The 15,675-nt window shown below is 51.7% G+C and overlaps 1 protein-coding gene across 1 annotated transcript in view; it reads right to left on the reverse strand.

Moving 5' to 3' along the window:
- Positions 1-2,726, reverse strand: part of FGF18 (fibroblast growth factor 18) — a 74,834-nt gene extending 72,108 nt beyond the window's left edge. Inside the window, exons 1-2 of the mRNA XM_029998524.2 lie at positions 2,366-2,726; positions 2,044-2,080 (exon numbers count right to left, since the gene is read on the reverse strand). Of these exons, the coding sequence (XP_029854384.1) occupies positions 2,044-2,080; positions 2,366-2,397 (69 nt within the window). The 5' untranslated portion in view covers positions 2,398-2,726. The remainder of the gene's footprint in view (positions 1-2,043; positions 2,081-2,365) is intronic.
- Between the last annotated feature and the right edge of the window lie 12,949 nt (positions 2,727-15,675).

A 15,675-nucleotide genomic window follows, 5' to 3' on the forward strand; every position in this document is an offset into this window, starting at 1 on the left:
AACTTCCTTTAGCCTAAATAAATATTAAACCTAAGTGATGCATTAATTTACTCAAGTTCACCAAAGGCTAACTCCTACCCAAACTGATCATTATAAAAGAAATCCTATAATCCCTCGCTCCCATTCAGGCTCAAAACATGTAATCCTGTGAATAAATCCAGAAAGAAAGTGTAACAAAATGGGCAATAAAAACTTACAGCATTCACATCTTTTCATCTACCATTAATACTGTAAACACTCACTCGAAGGCTCTTGAGTATGACTAATCTAATGTTTTGGCTCCCAATGCTAATCGCCGAAAGAGCTCGCCTCTCGGTGTAACACCCAGCGAGATCCGCCGCCCCTCCGGCCGCGGCCCAGGACACCTCCGCAGCACCCATCCGCAGCGAATCCCCGCCTCAAATCCCGCAAAATGCTGCAAAATCAGTACGAAATGGAGCAAGTATGGTTCTAATAGCACCAGAGCACAGAGCTTTTCTTTTGCTTTTTTTTGCCTTTTTTTTTTTTTTTTTATTATTTTATTGCCTTGGAAGCCTGCAAGCTCCAACTGTATAAATGCCAATAACTTCCCAAGTTTTAAGGCTGCTGAAGTAAGAGATCAGATTTTAGCAAGTGCTTTCCAGGCAGCCAGCCAAACTTTTTCTGATTCACTAAAAGCACCGAAGGGAGGGGGAGAGGGAGGGGGCTGGAGGACTGATTAACTTCAGTTACCGCACAAGCGCAAAAAAATGTCTCCCCGCTGCAAAGGGTGCTGTCGCTGCGAGCCCTCCGCAGCCTGTTATTCCTCGGGCTCAAAAAAAAAAAAAAAAACCACCAAAAAAAAAACGCACCGGAGAAATACAGCAAACGCCTTCCAACCGCAGGGTAATTTACAGCTGTGGATCCTCTCCTGACGAGGAGGCTGCTCCGCCGAGGGGAGGCTCTGCTGGTGTTAGGTTCAAGCTGCAGTTTTCAGAGGGGATGAGAAAAAAAATGTGACCGGGGATTTTTCTGAGGGATGGGGGAGCAGGGGATGGGGCTGGTTTGGGGTTTTAGCTTGGCCAGAGGAACGGAGCCCCCTCCAAGGCCGCGGCTGTGCTCATCCAGGACCATCCCTCGCCGCCGTCGGGTATCTGCGAGCGGCTGAGCAGGTGCAACCGCGGCCAAGGCACCGCGTGGGGCCGAGGGGGTGGCGTGAGCGGCCCCCAGCCCCCGCGGGACGGTGGGCCGGAGCCACTGGGGCAGCGGCACCTGCTCTGCCCGACCCCACAGGTGGGTCCGCTCCGGGATGCCCGGCTAAAAATCCCCGTCCCAGGGAGGTGCGCGGTCCCGGGGCTGTCGGGGGGCAGCGGGCGCCCCGGCATCCCCAGCCGCCGTCCCCGTCCCGCGGGCGCCTGGGCTGCAGAGCCTCGCCGCTCAGGGTGTTCCTCCAACGGCTTCATTCCTGCCGAGGCAGGATCAAAGGCAGGATCTGACTTGGACGGCTTTCTACTGAATAATGGGGAGGGAGCACGCAGCCTCCTTCTCCTGGCTAGGGAAACTCGTGTTTTTCAAAGTATCAGTTTTTGGGAGTAAGTTCCCTAGGAAGGGAAAAAAAAGAAGGGGGAAAAAAAAAAAAAAAAAAAAAAAGGAGGGCGAGCAGGAGAGCGCCTGCTCTTCCAAGGCAAGTGCATCAATCAACATTGTGCAAGGAGGAGAGTCCAGCACTCCCTCTCACATCATTAGCCAGGCTAATGCACTCCAGAGGATCCCGCTACGGCAGGCTACCGGCGCACCCGCCTGCGCCCCAACCCGCACCGGGCGGCCGAGCACCCGCGGCGGCTGCGCCGGTGGGGCCTCGGCACAAGCGGTCATTGAAAAGGAGCTCAGCGAGAGGGGCAGCCCCATTGCAGGGCAAGTGACGCTCCAGCATCTGGCGCGGGGATCGGTTTAATACGGCTATAAAAACTAGAGGGGAAAAAAAGTGAAAGCCCTAGCCAAAACTGCCTGGCACTCCGAGGTCAGCACGCCGCCTTTGTTTCTATTTTACAACCAAAAGCGAAAGAGGACAGAAAGGACACGTACCTGTACCTGAAAGCACAGCAGCAGGAAATGTAAACATCTGGAGAGGAGAAAAAAAAAAAGCAACACAAGATCAAATGATGCGGTAAAATGGTTAAAGTTGATTTTTTTTTTTTGCTTTGTTTTTGTTTGCAATTTTTTAAAGGGTGCAGAGCGATGCTCTGCGTATATAAAGGCTCGGGTCCCGATTACCACCTGATTGCAAGGAAAACGCAACCGGAGCCTCCAAAAGGAAAGTTTAAAAAAAAAAAAAAAATCATAAAACCGGTAAAAAAAAATTTCAAGCCACTAACAAAAATATTTAAAAATATGCCATAATCCTTACAGGCAAGTGCAGGCTGAGAGCAGTGAATACATCGCTGGGCGAGGAGAGGGGGGAGGTCAGCGGCTTCACGCTAGCGGAGTGCAGTCCCCCACCGCCGCCCTGACATGGGAGCGATCCGGCCGGCGAGCTCCGCTCCGCGCCGCTCCGCTCCGCGCCGTTCCGCGCCGCTCCGCGCCGCCGAGAAGTTGTGGTACCGCCCGCTTTGCCTCCTCCGAGTGACTCGCTTAGGCATCAGCTCTCCTCTCCCCCTGTCTCTCCTCCTCCTCCTCCTCTCCCTCTCTCTCTCTCTCTCTCTCCGCCTTTGGGGGGGATGAAGGTGCTTATTGTCAGTAACTTCCGATCATCAGCGAGTGCCCCCCCGCCGCCCCCCCCCGGGCCAGCCCTGCGAGGCGGATAAAGCCTCTCCGCGGCCCCGCGCCCGCACAAGCGCCGCGCCCCGCTCCGCGCTCCGCTCCGCGCCGGCGGCATGGCGATGCGCGGGGCGCGGAGCGGGAGGCGGGACCCGCTCCGGGCAGCCCCCCGCGGGGCTGGCACCGCCTGCGCGGACGGGGCACCGCCTGCGCAGCCCGGCCGGGAGGGCAGGGGCGGCGAGGAAAGTAATTTTTTTTTTTTTTTTTTTTTTTTTTTTTTTAAGGAAAAAAAAAATAAAAAAAGGCGGGGGGAGAGGGGGGGAAGCGAGCGGGGCCGCCCGAAACGCGAGGGATTAAAGAAAAAAAAAAAAAAAAAAAAACCCAACACCCAAAAAAAACCCCAACAGACCGGCTGCCCGGCCGGGCTGCCGCCCCGCCGACACGTGTCAGCCGCGGCCGCTCGCACCCCGCGCTCGGCCGAGGCGGGGGGCGCCGGGGGCCCGGCCCGGCCCGGTCCGATCTTACCTCCGAGCGGGCTGGAGCGCGTCCCGTCCCCGGCGAGCCCCGGGCGGGCGGCAGCGGAGCCCCGCCAGCCCCCGCCGGCCGGGGCACCCTCCCCCGGCCCCGCCGCCGCCGCCGCCGCTCGGGCAGGGCAGGGCAGCGCCCGCCCGGGTTCCATGAGCCCGGCACCGCTCCCACGGCGGGCTATTTACACCGGGGGCAGGTTGTCGGGCTTCGCCCGGCGCTTCCCCGGCCGGCGGCGGCCGCCGCTGCCCGCCCCGCTTCGGCACGCTTCGCCTGCCCTCCAGCGGCCGCTCCGCCGCTCCGCACCCGGCTCCCTCCTCCGCTGAAACGCTCCTGCAGCCCGGGGGAAAACCGACCGGGCTTCCCCCTCCTTAGTTTTTTGCTTTAGGTAAAGAAAAAAAAAAAAAAAAAAAAAATTCACACGCTGAGAGCGTGCGGTTGCTCGCTCTCCCCCTCTCCGAAAGCTCGTTTATAGCAGACAAAATGCCAGGAACTGTTAACCTCCACGCATAGTCTAACTCTCCGAAGAGAGCCGAGCGTCAGTTAACACCTTATTAAGCGAGAACATAACCATAGCTCATAACTCCGAGCTTTCCAAATTCTCCACTCAAATAACAGCGCACACCGGCGCAGCGTGTTGGGCCCTGCCGCTCCCACATCTGCGGGGACCGAAGCGCTCGCTCCCCCCTGGTTCTTAGCCACAAATCAAGCAGCATCTTTACTCCCTAGAGTTCATCACCGGGGGCCCTTCGGACACCAAATCCCAGTGGTTTTCAGCCCATAGTTTCAGGCCCAAGAGGCACAGAAAACGTTAAGAAGTTTGAAAACAGTGACCAAAGCAAGTTCTTAGGAAACCTCCAGCACTAACACACATATGTGATATATCTAATGGCCTTCACACTTCTGGTCTTACAGAGCTACAAGTCAAAAAAAAAAAAATCCAAACCACTGGAAATTACTGATGCCACCGACATCAGTGGCACCACGTATCCCCGTCACAGCGGTCCCACGGCACCTTGCCACAGCTGAAGGCTGTTTCCAAGGTTGACCAAGACCATCAGAGCCACTTTCCCGAGCCCTGGAAGTTTTGCTTACCAAGATGCCCACGCAGAAACGGTACAAACAGAATCTGGAGACTTGCAGGATGAGAGCATTTAGCTTAGATGTGAAAATATTCAATATATTCCTACTCATCACCAATATCTCTTTTCCTTGAAGCAGTTTGGGTGGGGAGGAACCCAGCCTACGCCACCTTGTGCCGCCAGGCACTGCTCAGCCACCCACGGGAAAGGCACCCCACGGCATGGGGTCAAGCCCAGCGTTTCCACATGCATCAGCCCATCACCCCGCTAAGTCCAGTACCTGCCGCCCAAGGAGACCTTGTGCAACACACACGGCAGTTCTGCCAAGCCAGAAGGCAATAATTCCTCCCTAACACTCGCAGCCGCTCGTAGTCACCTGCGAGCATGAGGTTTGATTGCTCCTTCTTGGCTTTCCTGGCCACCGAAACTCAGAGCAGTCAGAAAATTAATCTGAACTGCCTCAGAAACAGGCCCAGGGCAGAAGTCGGGCCTCGATGGGTTTCTTCGGCCCTCCTTAGGTAATTTTTTTTCCATTTAACTCTTCTTTAGGCACAAATGCAAGGCTGGAAAATCAACCTGCCATAAATCACATGCGGAGGGAGAAGATGGTAGAGGTTGGCTGTGGGAAGCCTGCATGGCCTCTCCGCCCAGCGGAGCTCCTGGAAAGGCCACCAAGTCTCCCACAGATGGCCACTGCGCTGTAGACCACACCAGACCAAGGATGTCAGCCTCAGCTGAAACCAGATTTCTCCTGCTCCCCCAACAGCCCATGTCACCTTTCTCTCTTGCCAGCCCCAGAGTTATCCCTGGGAAGCAGGATCCATGCAGAAAATAGGTACCTGAAACTTGGTCCCCATCCTTGTCATGATGGTGCCAAGCTGCAGCACTGTTACCATTAGGCATCAGGTTCCTCCTGCCAAGCCTCAAAGCTCAGCCCTTATACAGGTGACATTTTGTGCCAGCTGAAAGCATCGTGTTTTCCTCCTTCCACAAGAACATAAACCACTCCGCAACCGTAATAGAGAAGTCAGGATTTCTTGGTGAGGTTTTCAGATCCAAAGCATCCCACACACGACCTGCCCCCCTCTCCCACACAAGCAGAGCCTTCAACACACTGAGCACATCAGCTGCTTTATGTTACCAACATGTGGGCTGGCCTCGAGGACCTCAGGGGTTTTAAGTAGGATGATGTTTTACACCTGTACACCCTAGTGATGCAAATGGTATCTAAAGGGAAGTTCATGCTTTTCTACTGTGTGTCTTCCTAAGACCAGTCTGATGTAGAAATGCCATCAGTGAGGCACTGGGAAAGGGCTGGAAATCCTTGCAGCATCCACGAGCACCCGTCCCACCACTTCGGGGCTTTGCATAGTGACAGCCCCGTCACCCGCCTCTGAGAAAAGGCTCCTTAGACAGCAGGTGATGACATTGCCCAACACCAAGCCAGCCCAAGGCTGCTGCACGCAGATGGAAGCAGCACAACTAGAAAAGTAATTTGTGAAGCTGCTGCTAACATTTATAATTTCAATTTCCCCAACAGCAGGGAAAATTACAGCAGCTACAGCAGAGCTGCGAGCTATCCGTGGAAAAATTCATCACAGGTGATGCTGGCCCAGGCCATGCCGACATGCCTTGTGCCAGCAGCACCGCTGCCTCCCACCGCCACATCCCAACTGGGGCTTCGGCTGCCAAAGGCACCTGGACACCTCAAACAGCGAGAGCTGCCAGGGCAGCACCTGGGGGGTTGTCTTAAAGTGGGCACATTGGATTTTTCTTTTTTCAATTATGAAAACATTTCATTTGCAATCACACACGAGTTCTTTCTTTAAACTAGATCCATGTTTTGTGCCTCAGTAGGCTGACAAAGCCCTTTAATCTTTAAAATCCCAATAGTTACCTGGAGAATAATACCAATATTAAGTGAATCTCAGGCTACCAGCCTTGAAGAACACAGCTGAGCACAAAAAATGGATGAGGCAGCTCCCGTGTATCCGTGGAAAAACAGAAATATCACTTAGCTGCATGTTGTTATGAATACATGTATGTGTATACATATAATATTAAGAGCTCTGCACCCATGCCTATTGCTTCACTGCTGAAAGCTGCTATTTGATCTGATTCCCAGCACAAACGCAGCCAGCACAACCCATGCCCACTAGAAAACAAACACCTTTATTTTAAGCTGTTTATTTTTCATACGGCATACTCAAGGTGTGAAGACTGGCGCAGCACGTTCCCGACATTTTATTAAGCAAGACACGGGCCAGGTAGGGTCTCTGCACCGCAGGGCGCTCCCTGGGATCTCCCAGGGTTACTGCCTTTCACTCACCCATGCAAAATGCCTGAATTAAGACTATGTCCTACAGTGCCTCGGTGGCTTATTGGATTAGCGACTGCTCTTCAGCAGCTCAAATCAAAGTCTGAGCAGCATGACCTTTTGCTTGTAGGGCTGTGAAGGTGCCCCCGGTGAAATGAGTTTCCCTTGCCCTGCTCCAGTGGTCCATATCACCCAACAAGCGGGCACTTCACAGAGCATGAAACCCATTCAATAGGGCCAAGGACTTAGCAGCATGCTTGAGTGGGAAACCTTCCCACCCACTGGACGCCCCTTTGGAATGTGAATGAGAAGCCGGCAGCAAAGGCTGGCGCAGGATCCGGCCCCGCTGCACCTGGCATGCCGTGCCACCGGAGCCCGCCCTTCTTTAGATCTGAGATTTCAAGGAAAAAGAAAAAACCCGGGCTGACGTTTTACAAAGACCAAGTTCAGCTCTACATCTCACCCTGCCGCCGATGAGCAAACCTGCACGCCATTTGCTCCTGTCATCGTCTGTATCTCCAGCCTTGGTCATTTCAATAAGCAATTCTTACTGAAAAATCAACTTGAAGAGGATTTCTACATTTTAAACTCCCAGTAAAAGGAAAGACAACTTTTAGAAGGGCTGTAGCGCATATTCTGTCTTTATCCAGTTTACACACAAAAAGGCAACTTCATCCCAATGTAAGAAGGGATTTTAGAAACGCTTCTGCCACGTAGCCTGGACAGGCAGGGAGGGAGGGAGGGGATGCTTTGCAGTTACTGCCATCCAACAGAAGAGCCACCTCAAAACAACCCTGAACTGATATCCAGAAAGACAGGACTTAAACCTTAGCACCGTGACATTCAGCCACAACCTCGTGGAAGGAACACAGCGAAGAGCAAACAGTCAGAACTCAGATTTAGCCAGCCACAAAGCACCAGGCTAAAGCCCCAATTTGAAGCACTGAAAGCACAAAGCACAGAGCCATATGTATATATAACTTGCATGAAAATTCTGCAAGCAATTTGCAAGTCATCAGTGTGGTAGGTGGCAGCATGGCCAACAGCCCTGCTGATACATATGGGAGAAGAGATGGAAAGGCCATTCAAAAGGTTAACAAGCAAAGCGGCAATTTCTAAATGAAAATGCATCCCCCGAGGGAGAGCCCTGCAAGCAACCACACGGGAAAGGTGCTTAGCATGGGGCAGGCCACAGCAGCCAGGAGCAGCAGGGACGGACAGCTTTGTTCGCTTTCTGTAGCCCCCTCTCCAGCCCCTGACACTGCTAACGCGCCCCGCGCTGCTTCCCCCACTTCGTACAGGTAGCAGCAGAAAGCAGCAGCTCCGTACTCCTGCGTCGGCATGGTTTGAACACAAGAAGAGCGTGCAACGATTTGGCGTTTAGCAATTTTGGTGCTTTGCAGCCATGGTTGGTCCCCAGCACCCTGCTTCACCACAGGCCATCAGAGAGCAGCTGCGAGGCTGGAACGGTGCTGGGTGCTGGTGCTCGGCCCCTGAAGCTCCCGGATTTCACTGCATACCAAAAGGCATAGGGAAGGCTCACTTATCAGTTAACTGTAGATGGAATTTAGGTTTTAGCACACTGAAGTTTCTCCCTGGACATAAACAAACCATGTGTGGAGGAACAAAAACAACCCGAACCGTACGTTGTCAGCTTTTACACTGGGATTTCACCAAGCCCCACAACAGATGAAAAGCCAGGGAGACCAGCACAGACCCAATGTATGTCTGCAATCGCTCTGCTGGTTGCCTGGACTTTGAAAATGCATGGAGGCATAGGAAATGAACTGAAACACTGAACAAAGGCGTAAATACAGTAAAAGCAGAAATGCTGAATTCCCATACCAAGCATTTGAAACACTAAATCAGAACACATGTAACAGAGCTTTCCTTCACTAACTCTAAAAAAAGAATCCAGAACAGTGCTTTTGCTGCTGGGTGCCTTATGCTCACCAAGTTTTTAGCTTGTGACTTGAGCTGTGCTTTATAAGCCCCACAAATCAGATGCCAACCTGGAACACGTGAATTGCACCACACCATGCCAGCCAGTGAGGATGGCACCGGGAATTAGAGACATTAATCCTGCAAATACAGAAGCATCAATCCCCTGCAGTGACCCAGGACCTGGGTGGGTTAGGGTCTTAGTCAAGAGGCCTGAAGACTGGCACTATTGAGACACCGGTGTGGCATGACCCCATCTTCTTAGCAAGAAGTATTTGCCATTTAATAGCTGCTAGGAAGCCCAGCTGGAAAGAGGTGAAGGTCTCCATGTGGAGCCTGGATAAAGACAACACATCCATCGTTCAGCATTAAGGAGAGAATAGCTGTGAGGAATGATCTGAAGCCCCTCAGTGGTGAGCAAGAGCTCACAGAGATGTATTAGACCAGCTCTGCTGGAGTTTTCCCTGTCGTGACCAGGGGAGGCCACTTTTGGCCACCAGGAACTCCTGCCTTGGAGAATGAAGACTGAAAAGCACCTAATGCATGCCAAATATAAGCAAACATAAAATAACAAATGGAATAAAATAAGAAATAAAAATAATAGGATATCAAGCATGGCAGCTTTCATTCTGTAGCATTAATAAGAGGGACAATTGTGGTGGGTTAACCCTTGCTGGATGCCAGGTGCGCACCAAAGCTGCTCTATCACTGCCCCCACTCAGCTGGACAGGGGAGAGAAAATACAACAAAGGGCTCATGGGTCAAGATAAGGACAGGAAAGATCACTCACCAATTACCATCACAGACAAAACAGACTCAACTTGGGGAAAATTAACTTAATTTATTGCCAATCAACCAAAGTAGGGTAATGAGAAATAAAACCAAATCTCAGAACATCTTCCCTCCACCCCTCCCTTCTTCCTGGGCACAACTTCACTCCCGGATTCCCTACCAACGCCCCCAGCGGCGCAGGGGGACGGGGAATGGGGTTTACAGTCAGTTCATCACACGTTATTTCTGCTGCTTCATCCTCCTCAGGGGGAGGACTCATCACACTCTTCCCTGCTCCAGCGTGGGGTCCCTCCCACAGGAGACAGTCCTCCACGAACTTCTCCAACGTGGGCCCTTCCCACGGGCTGCAGTTCTTCACGAACTGCTCCAGCGTGGGTCCTTTCCACGGGCTGCAGTCCTTCAGGAGCACACTGCTCCAGCGTGGGTCCCCCACGGGGCCACAAGTCCTGACAGAAAACCTGCTCCAGCGTGGGCTCCTCTCTCCACGGGGCCACAGGTCCTGCCAGGACCCTGCTCCAGCGCGGGCTTCCCACGGGGTCACAGCCTCCTTCGGGCATCCCCCTGCTCCGGCGTGGGGTCCTCCCCGGGCTGGAGGTGGAGATCTGCTCCACCGTGGACCTCCCTGGGCTGCAGGGGGACAGCCTGCCTCACCATGGTCTTCCCCACGGGCTGCAGGGGAATCTCTGCTCCGGCACCTGGAGCATCTCCTCCCCTCCTTCTTCACTGACCTGGGGGTCTGCAGGGCTGTTTCTCTCACATATTCTCCCATTGCTGCAATTCAGCAAGTTTTTTTTCCCCTTAAGTACGTTCTCCCAGAGGCGCTACCACTGTCACTGATGGGCTCAGCCTTGGCTGGTGGTGGGTCCGTCTCAGAGCCGGCTGGCATTGGCTCTGTCGGACACAGGGGAAGCTTCCAGCAGCTTCTCACAGAAGCCGCCCCTGTAACCCCCCCCGCTACCAAAACCTTGCCACACAAACCCAATACAACAACAAACTGGGACAGCCTTCTGTGGACTGGAAGGGGAGGGAGCCTGGGCAGGGCAAAGCACCAAATCCTGGGAGGACAGAGGTGGCCAAGAAATCCCCAAAGCTGCCAATGGCCAGCCCAGCGCTGCAGACAGGCCGTGCCAGCTCCAGAGAGCAGGGATGCTCCCAAGAACTTCTGCAGCCAATGGCCCTTCCTGGACTTCTTGGGAATGGAGGCAAGAGCAGCTTCTCTTCCAGCTCTAGACCATATGCATGTCTCACAGCCCCATACAAAGGGAGAACCCAGCACTGATGTATATCATTACTTCATAAGAAAAAAAAAAAAAAAAACTAACAAAGCCTCTTATTCAGCAGCCAGGGTTTTGGGGTTTGCAAGGTTTTTCTCCACTGAAACACCTCCTGGATTTCAATGGGATTTGGGAACTGAAACCTCAGATTCCTCTGAAAGCTCCAGCACACTCATTAACCAAATCTCAGTGCTTTATCAGTAGAAGAATGAGGAAAATTAAAGCACTGAAAGTGATGGACATCTCAAGCTAAAGGAGAAACGGATGGACTAGTGCCATTCTGCAGGCAGCCCACCCCCAGTGCCCAGGGCCCCTCAGCCGGCGCATGCCCACCCCACGTCCCCCAGCCTGGCCACCCCTGCTCTGGTGTCCTGCCTGTCCTGCACAGGGAGGATGCCCAAGGGCTTTCCTTGGTCCCACCCTCTAGGAGCATCACAGCTCCTCTCTGAAAACATACAGCAGCTGCTTGAATGCTTCTGAAGGGAGGCAAGAAGAGACAAACCTTCGCAGACAACGCTACGCAAACCAGTGGGAAATTCCACTTTCCAGCCTTTGCACTGCATTAAATCCTAGGGCTTGGCTTCTTGGATTTATATTCCTCCATGGTTTCATTTTTCCCTAAAAAAAAAGAAAAAAAAAAAAAACCCAACACCACACAAGCTGTTAAGCTTCAAAACTTAATATTTCCTTAACTCAGAGCTTTTCAGCTCGACAGCTCTTAAACATAAGCCTCTTTGACTGAAGTCTCCTGAATTAAGCTATCTCCAGCAAGTCACCATCTCGACCCCCATCTGCAGAGCTTCCTTCCCTTCTCTGTGGGACAGCCGATCCCCCCCCACACCCCCACCACAGGCGCCTGCCCACTGCCCCTGTGCTGCTCTGGGTGCTCTCCCACAGGCAGGACCTCACCTGGAGGCTGCGTGACCACATGTCCCCACAGCCGGCATGTGCCACCCCTGGGGCCATTCAGGGTTGATGGACACACAGCTGCAGGCACTGATCAACCAGTGATGTCCTGGACCTCCCAGTGCCCCATGTCACCATCCTCAGTCATGGCACAACTGAATGAGCAACTTGGAGCAGCTCAAGGTGGGCCAAGGCAGACACAGGACAGCTCTTTCTAAAAACAGCGCTGAAAAAAGTATGTTTCTACTGATCCTTCTGAAGAGGAGCCATAGGCCACACCTGGCTTCAGAACAAGAACTCAAAAAATACAACACATGGGTGGGTCATCTTCTTTGCTGTTTCCACAAAGATATACCCAAACATGGCTTTTTTTCTGGAAAATCAGTGTCACAGGTCAGGAAAGAGACATCTCTGGAGGTCCCAGTCTCCTGGGGCAGGCACAAGCATCTTGCAGATCTTACCCTACAAACAGGTAAGGCTGAATGTTCCGTCTGCTTGGAGGTGCAGCAGCAGGATTGGGCTTTTATCATCACCATTCTTCACCATGACCAAAATGAGAGCACCAGCCTCTGCTGTGCTCTCAGGGACACCTTGCCCAGCAACACAGAACGGGAAAGAGATTCATGCAGGAGCACCACGTTTGCAATGGTGTTCAAGCTTCTTCTAGAGACTGAGAGTGCAAGACTGACCAGGGAAAGTCAGTGCTGCTCACAACAGCAATGCGTAGAAAAGACTGGAGGAGGAACTGGTAAAGATCAGAAGTAAGACAGAGAGGAGAAACCTGAGGAGCAGCGATGGACCAAGTTAGCAAGGAGAAGGCTGTGGCAAGATCTAGAACTGGGAATGAGTTGGAAGGGACTATCCGGAACCATAAAGCTAGAGAGAACAAGCAGAAGTACCTCTCCTACTTCGTGACCCTAAAAAAGAAGACAAGATCCCCCAATCTCCCTGTCCTTCTGTGGTCTCTGGAGATCACAAGGGCTGGGTCCCCTTCTTCATTATGGTGTTCCCAGGACATGGTATTGCCCTTAGCTAGAAGGGGTGGGGGCCATTTAGTTAAAAGTGATTTCCATCTGGAAAATCTGACAGAAATGCTTGGGGGGGGGGGGGGGAAGGGGCAGGGAAGTCTCCTAAAGGCCAGAGGTGGCCTTATTACTAAATAGAAAGCTTTATCCATTAGTTGTAGTTGCCCACTGCCTCAGTGTCCACACACGCTTACATACAAGGAACAGCTAAAGCAGCAGGTACTATGGGAAGCAACACTGGGATGATATACACTTTCACTGCCTCAATACAGTGTGATTTGTATTACTACGAGCCTCTCTCAGCAAGGACGTTCTTGGGAGAACATCACAATTACAAGCTTTGGTACAAGTGTAAAGAGTAATGGGAAAGAAGTTACAGGAATTGGGCATGGATAAAGGTGGCTACAGCAGTGAGATGCCAAGTACCTCAACAAGCTACAATCTGCCTTCAACTCTCCCTGCAGTTATTTTTATGAAAAAAAAAAAAAAATCAATCTAAAAACCTCAGGCTTAATTTGAAAACAGCTTTGAAAATTTATATTCTCATTCAAGAGGAACTAATTTTCTCTTAAATACCAAGTAAGTCAACAGAATTGGATTGGACTCAGCAGGCTTACGGCCCCAATTAGTTCAAGGGATCTTGAGTAGGACTGTAGGACCCTTCTAACAAAATTGCCTTCAGTTTAAAAAAAGACTGTTCCTAGCACCTCTGCAAACCAAGCACTAGGTCTAAGATGAACCAGGCACATCAATTCTGGTTTCAGTGGCCTAATTACATTCCCTCCTTTTGCTGTTCAAGTATGCCATTTTCCATTCCCTCGGCTGGACAAGTCTCTGGGCAGCACATCACCGCCCACGCAGACACCTCGGGAAGTGGCAGGCACTGTTAGAGGTCCCCTGCTGAGCATCCCACTGAGGGTCTCCATTTTTCCTGTTCCCACTTTTGACCCTCAACCTCCGTTTTCTTTTTTTGATTCATTGCCCTTTCTCATTCTTTGTTTTCTCCTCAGATCCTGTTCCTATAAAGGCTCTTCTGGCTTGGTTAGTGTGAGCTGATAGAAGTGGTAGAACAGAAGAGTTTCTGAAGAAAGTAAGGAACAGAACAAAAGTCATCCCCATACGACTGACCACAGGCCATGCATGCATGCAATTAGAAGAGTCCAGTGGTCTCCATGGCATGCTTATATCATCTTAATTAACATTTAACTTGTGGTCCAAGTAAGGTATGGCTTAAAATCCACTTGCCTAACAACAGACAACCCAACAGCCAGCCACTGAAGAGCTGATCCAACACAACACACAGAATTGCTGCCAAAAGTATAAGTGTAGATAAAAAACAACCAGTGAGTAGAGAGCAGGTGATTCCCTCTGCTGTCTGCAAAAGGAAGGACAAGTCAGGCCCATTCAGACGACCTCGAAGTCCTGTACCACTTCTCCCGTGCCCAGTCACGTAAGATCTGCTCTCCTCATTCAGATTACGAGAGCCAGGACTCAGACGAAGCAACCCTTAATAAATACCAGATCACAAAACCTCCAAACCTCACTCAACACAACCAATTGCACTTGCTGCTGCTTGCCAGGACCTACTGCCCATTAGACAAGGCCAGGGAATAAAGGCCCTCCACCTAACACTTAGCTCCAAACCACCCAATTCATTTACAGCTTTTTCTAGGACATTTCCTAAGTAGGATCTAGTCTTTAATTCCCCTTTGGGAAAATGGCAAGAGGAGTAAGGATCTATGTGCTTGTTCCACAGGGAAAGAGGTAAGGAAAAGTTGGGAGAGTTTGGCTGCCAGTCAGTAATGGCATATTGGAAGGCGACGGGACATAGCTTGGTGTATCTGGGTAAGATTTCTAGAGAAGGAAAGGACAGAGAGCATGTTCCAGCATGAACTTAGCCCCTGAGGGACTGTCTGGGTGGCAAGAAGCCCAGAACCACCACCCATCCTGGCCCCGTTTTCCATTACCTCAGCCCACACACACTCCCTTCCACCCTCCCGCCAGCCATGCTCGAGTTGCTCCTCTCCAAAGGCTGCAACAACTGCTGAGCACAGGCAAAATAACACAGCCCTGTACTCATCATAGCGCTTGGGGTCTGAGACACCATTTTGGCAAGCTGGTTTGATTCACAGGAGCAAACAGAAGCCTGAGACAGACCTAAGGTGGCCACAAGCACTTTTCTTGAACACCCTAAGTAAGGAATAAGACACAGACCAAGACCTCCTGAAGCTGGAAATGGTTGTTTTACTGCAGGACAGTATCTTTCTATTATCACCTCTTCTGAAACCAGATGCCGAGAAACACCAGAGACTTGGAGACAAAATAGATCTGTACGGTGTATCTGCAGCCAACACCGTGCAGCAGAGGACAGTGCTGCTGCACACCCCGCGTGGTGCCGCACACCCGCTCAGCTGTGTGGCCCTCCCCTTGTCCTGTGCAGGGGAACACCAGCCGGCTACCTGTTCTTTGTAAGGAATGAAACACCTATGGGAGAAAACAGAGCTTGGAAAAAGCAAGGAGCAGAAGGGTCCTGCAATGGGAAGGCAGCAGGGGGAGAAATCTGTGGAGAAAGGAGGTCAAAGGACAGCCCCTGGAGAGGCATTTTAACATCCTGTAAGGGGAAGGCAAGTTGTTCTCCCACAGCAGAGCAAGAAAGCCTGTACTGGCATCAATACACTTGACTATGTACCTCCATGCTCTCAGATAAGCCATCCTCAAGGACCAGGATCACACGGGCTTAAAACCTTCAACGTAGCTACCAAAAGATTATAGCTTTGTTGCAATCATGCCATTACTACCATGATAAAAACATGTTTCAGCTCTGCAGAAAGTCAAGAACTGTACTTCAATAACCCACATCTGGTATTTGGCATCTTCTCTTCAATAGGTATTTTCACATCTGAGCTTAAACTAAGGTTTTTTGAATTCAACCTTTGAGGCTCTGTTCAAAGAAGTGGAAGAACTGGCAGCTGCATGTGAATATCCTAGAGGATATGGCTGCGCAGCCCAGCAGTCCCAGTCATCGGATGGCCAGTCCCAACAGGAGCAAAGTGTTTGGAGATGTGACTGGCAGGAATGGGCGAGGTCTGCTCCTGGGA

Source organism: Aquila chrysaetos, chromosome 22, assembly GCF_900496995.4.
Source record: "Aquila chrysaetos chrysaetos chromosome 22, bAquChr1.4, whole genome shotgun sequence".
Taxonomy (NCBI): Eukaryota; Metazoa; Chordata; class Aves; order Accipitriformes; family Accipitridae; genus Aquila; species Aquila chrysaetos.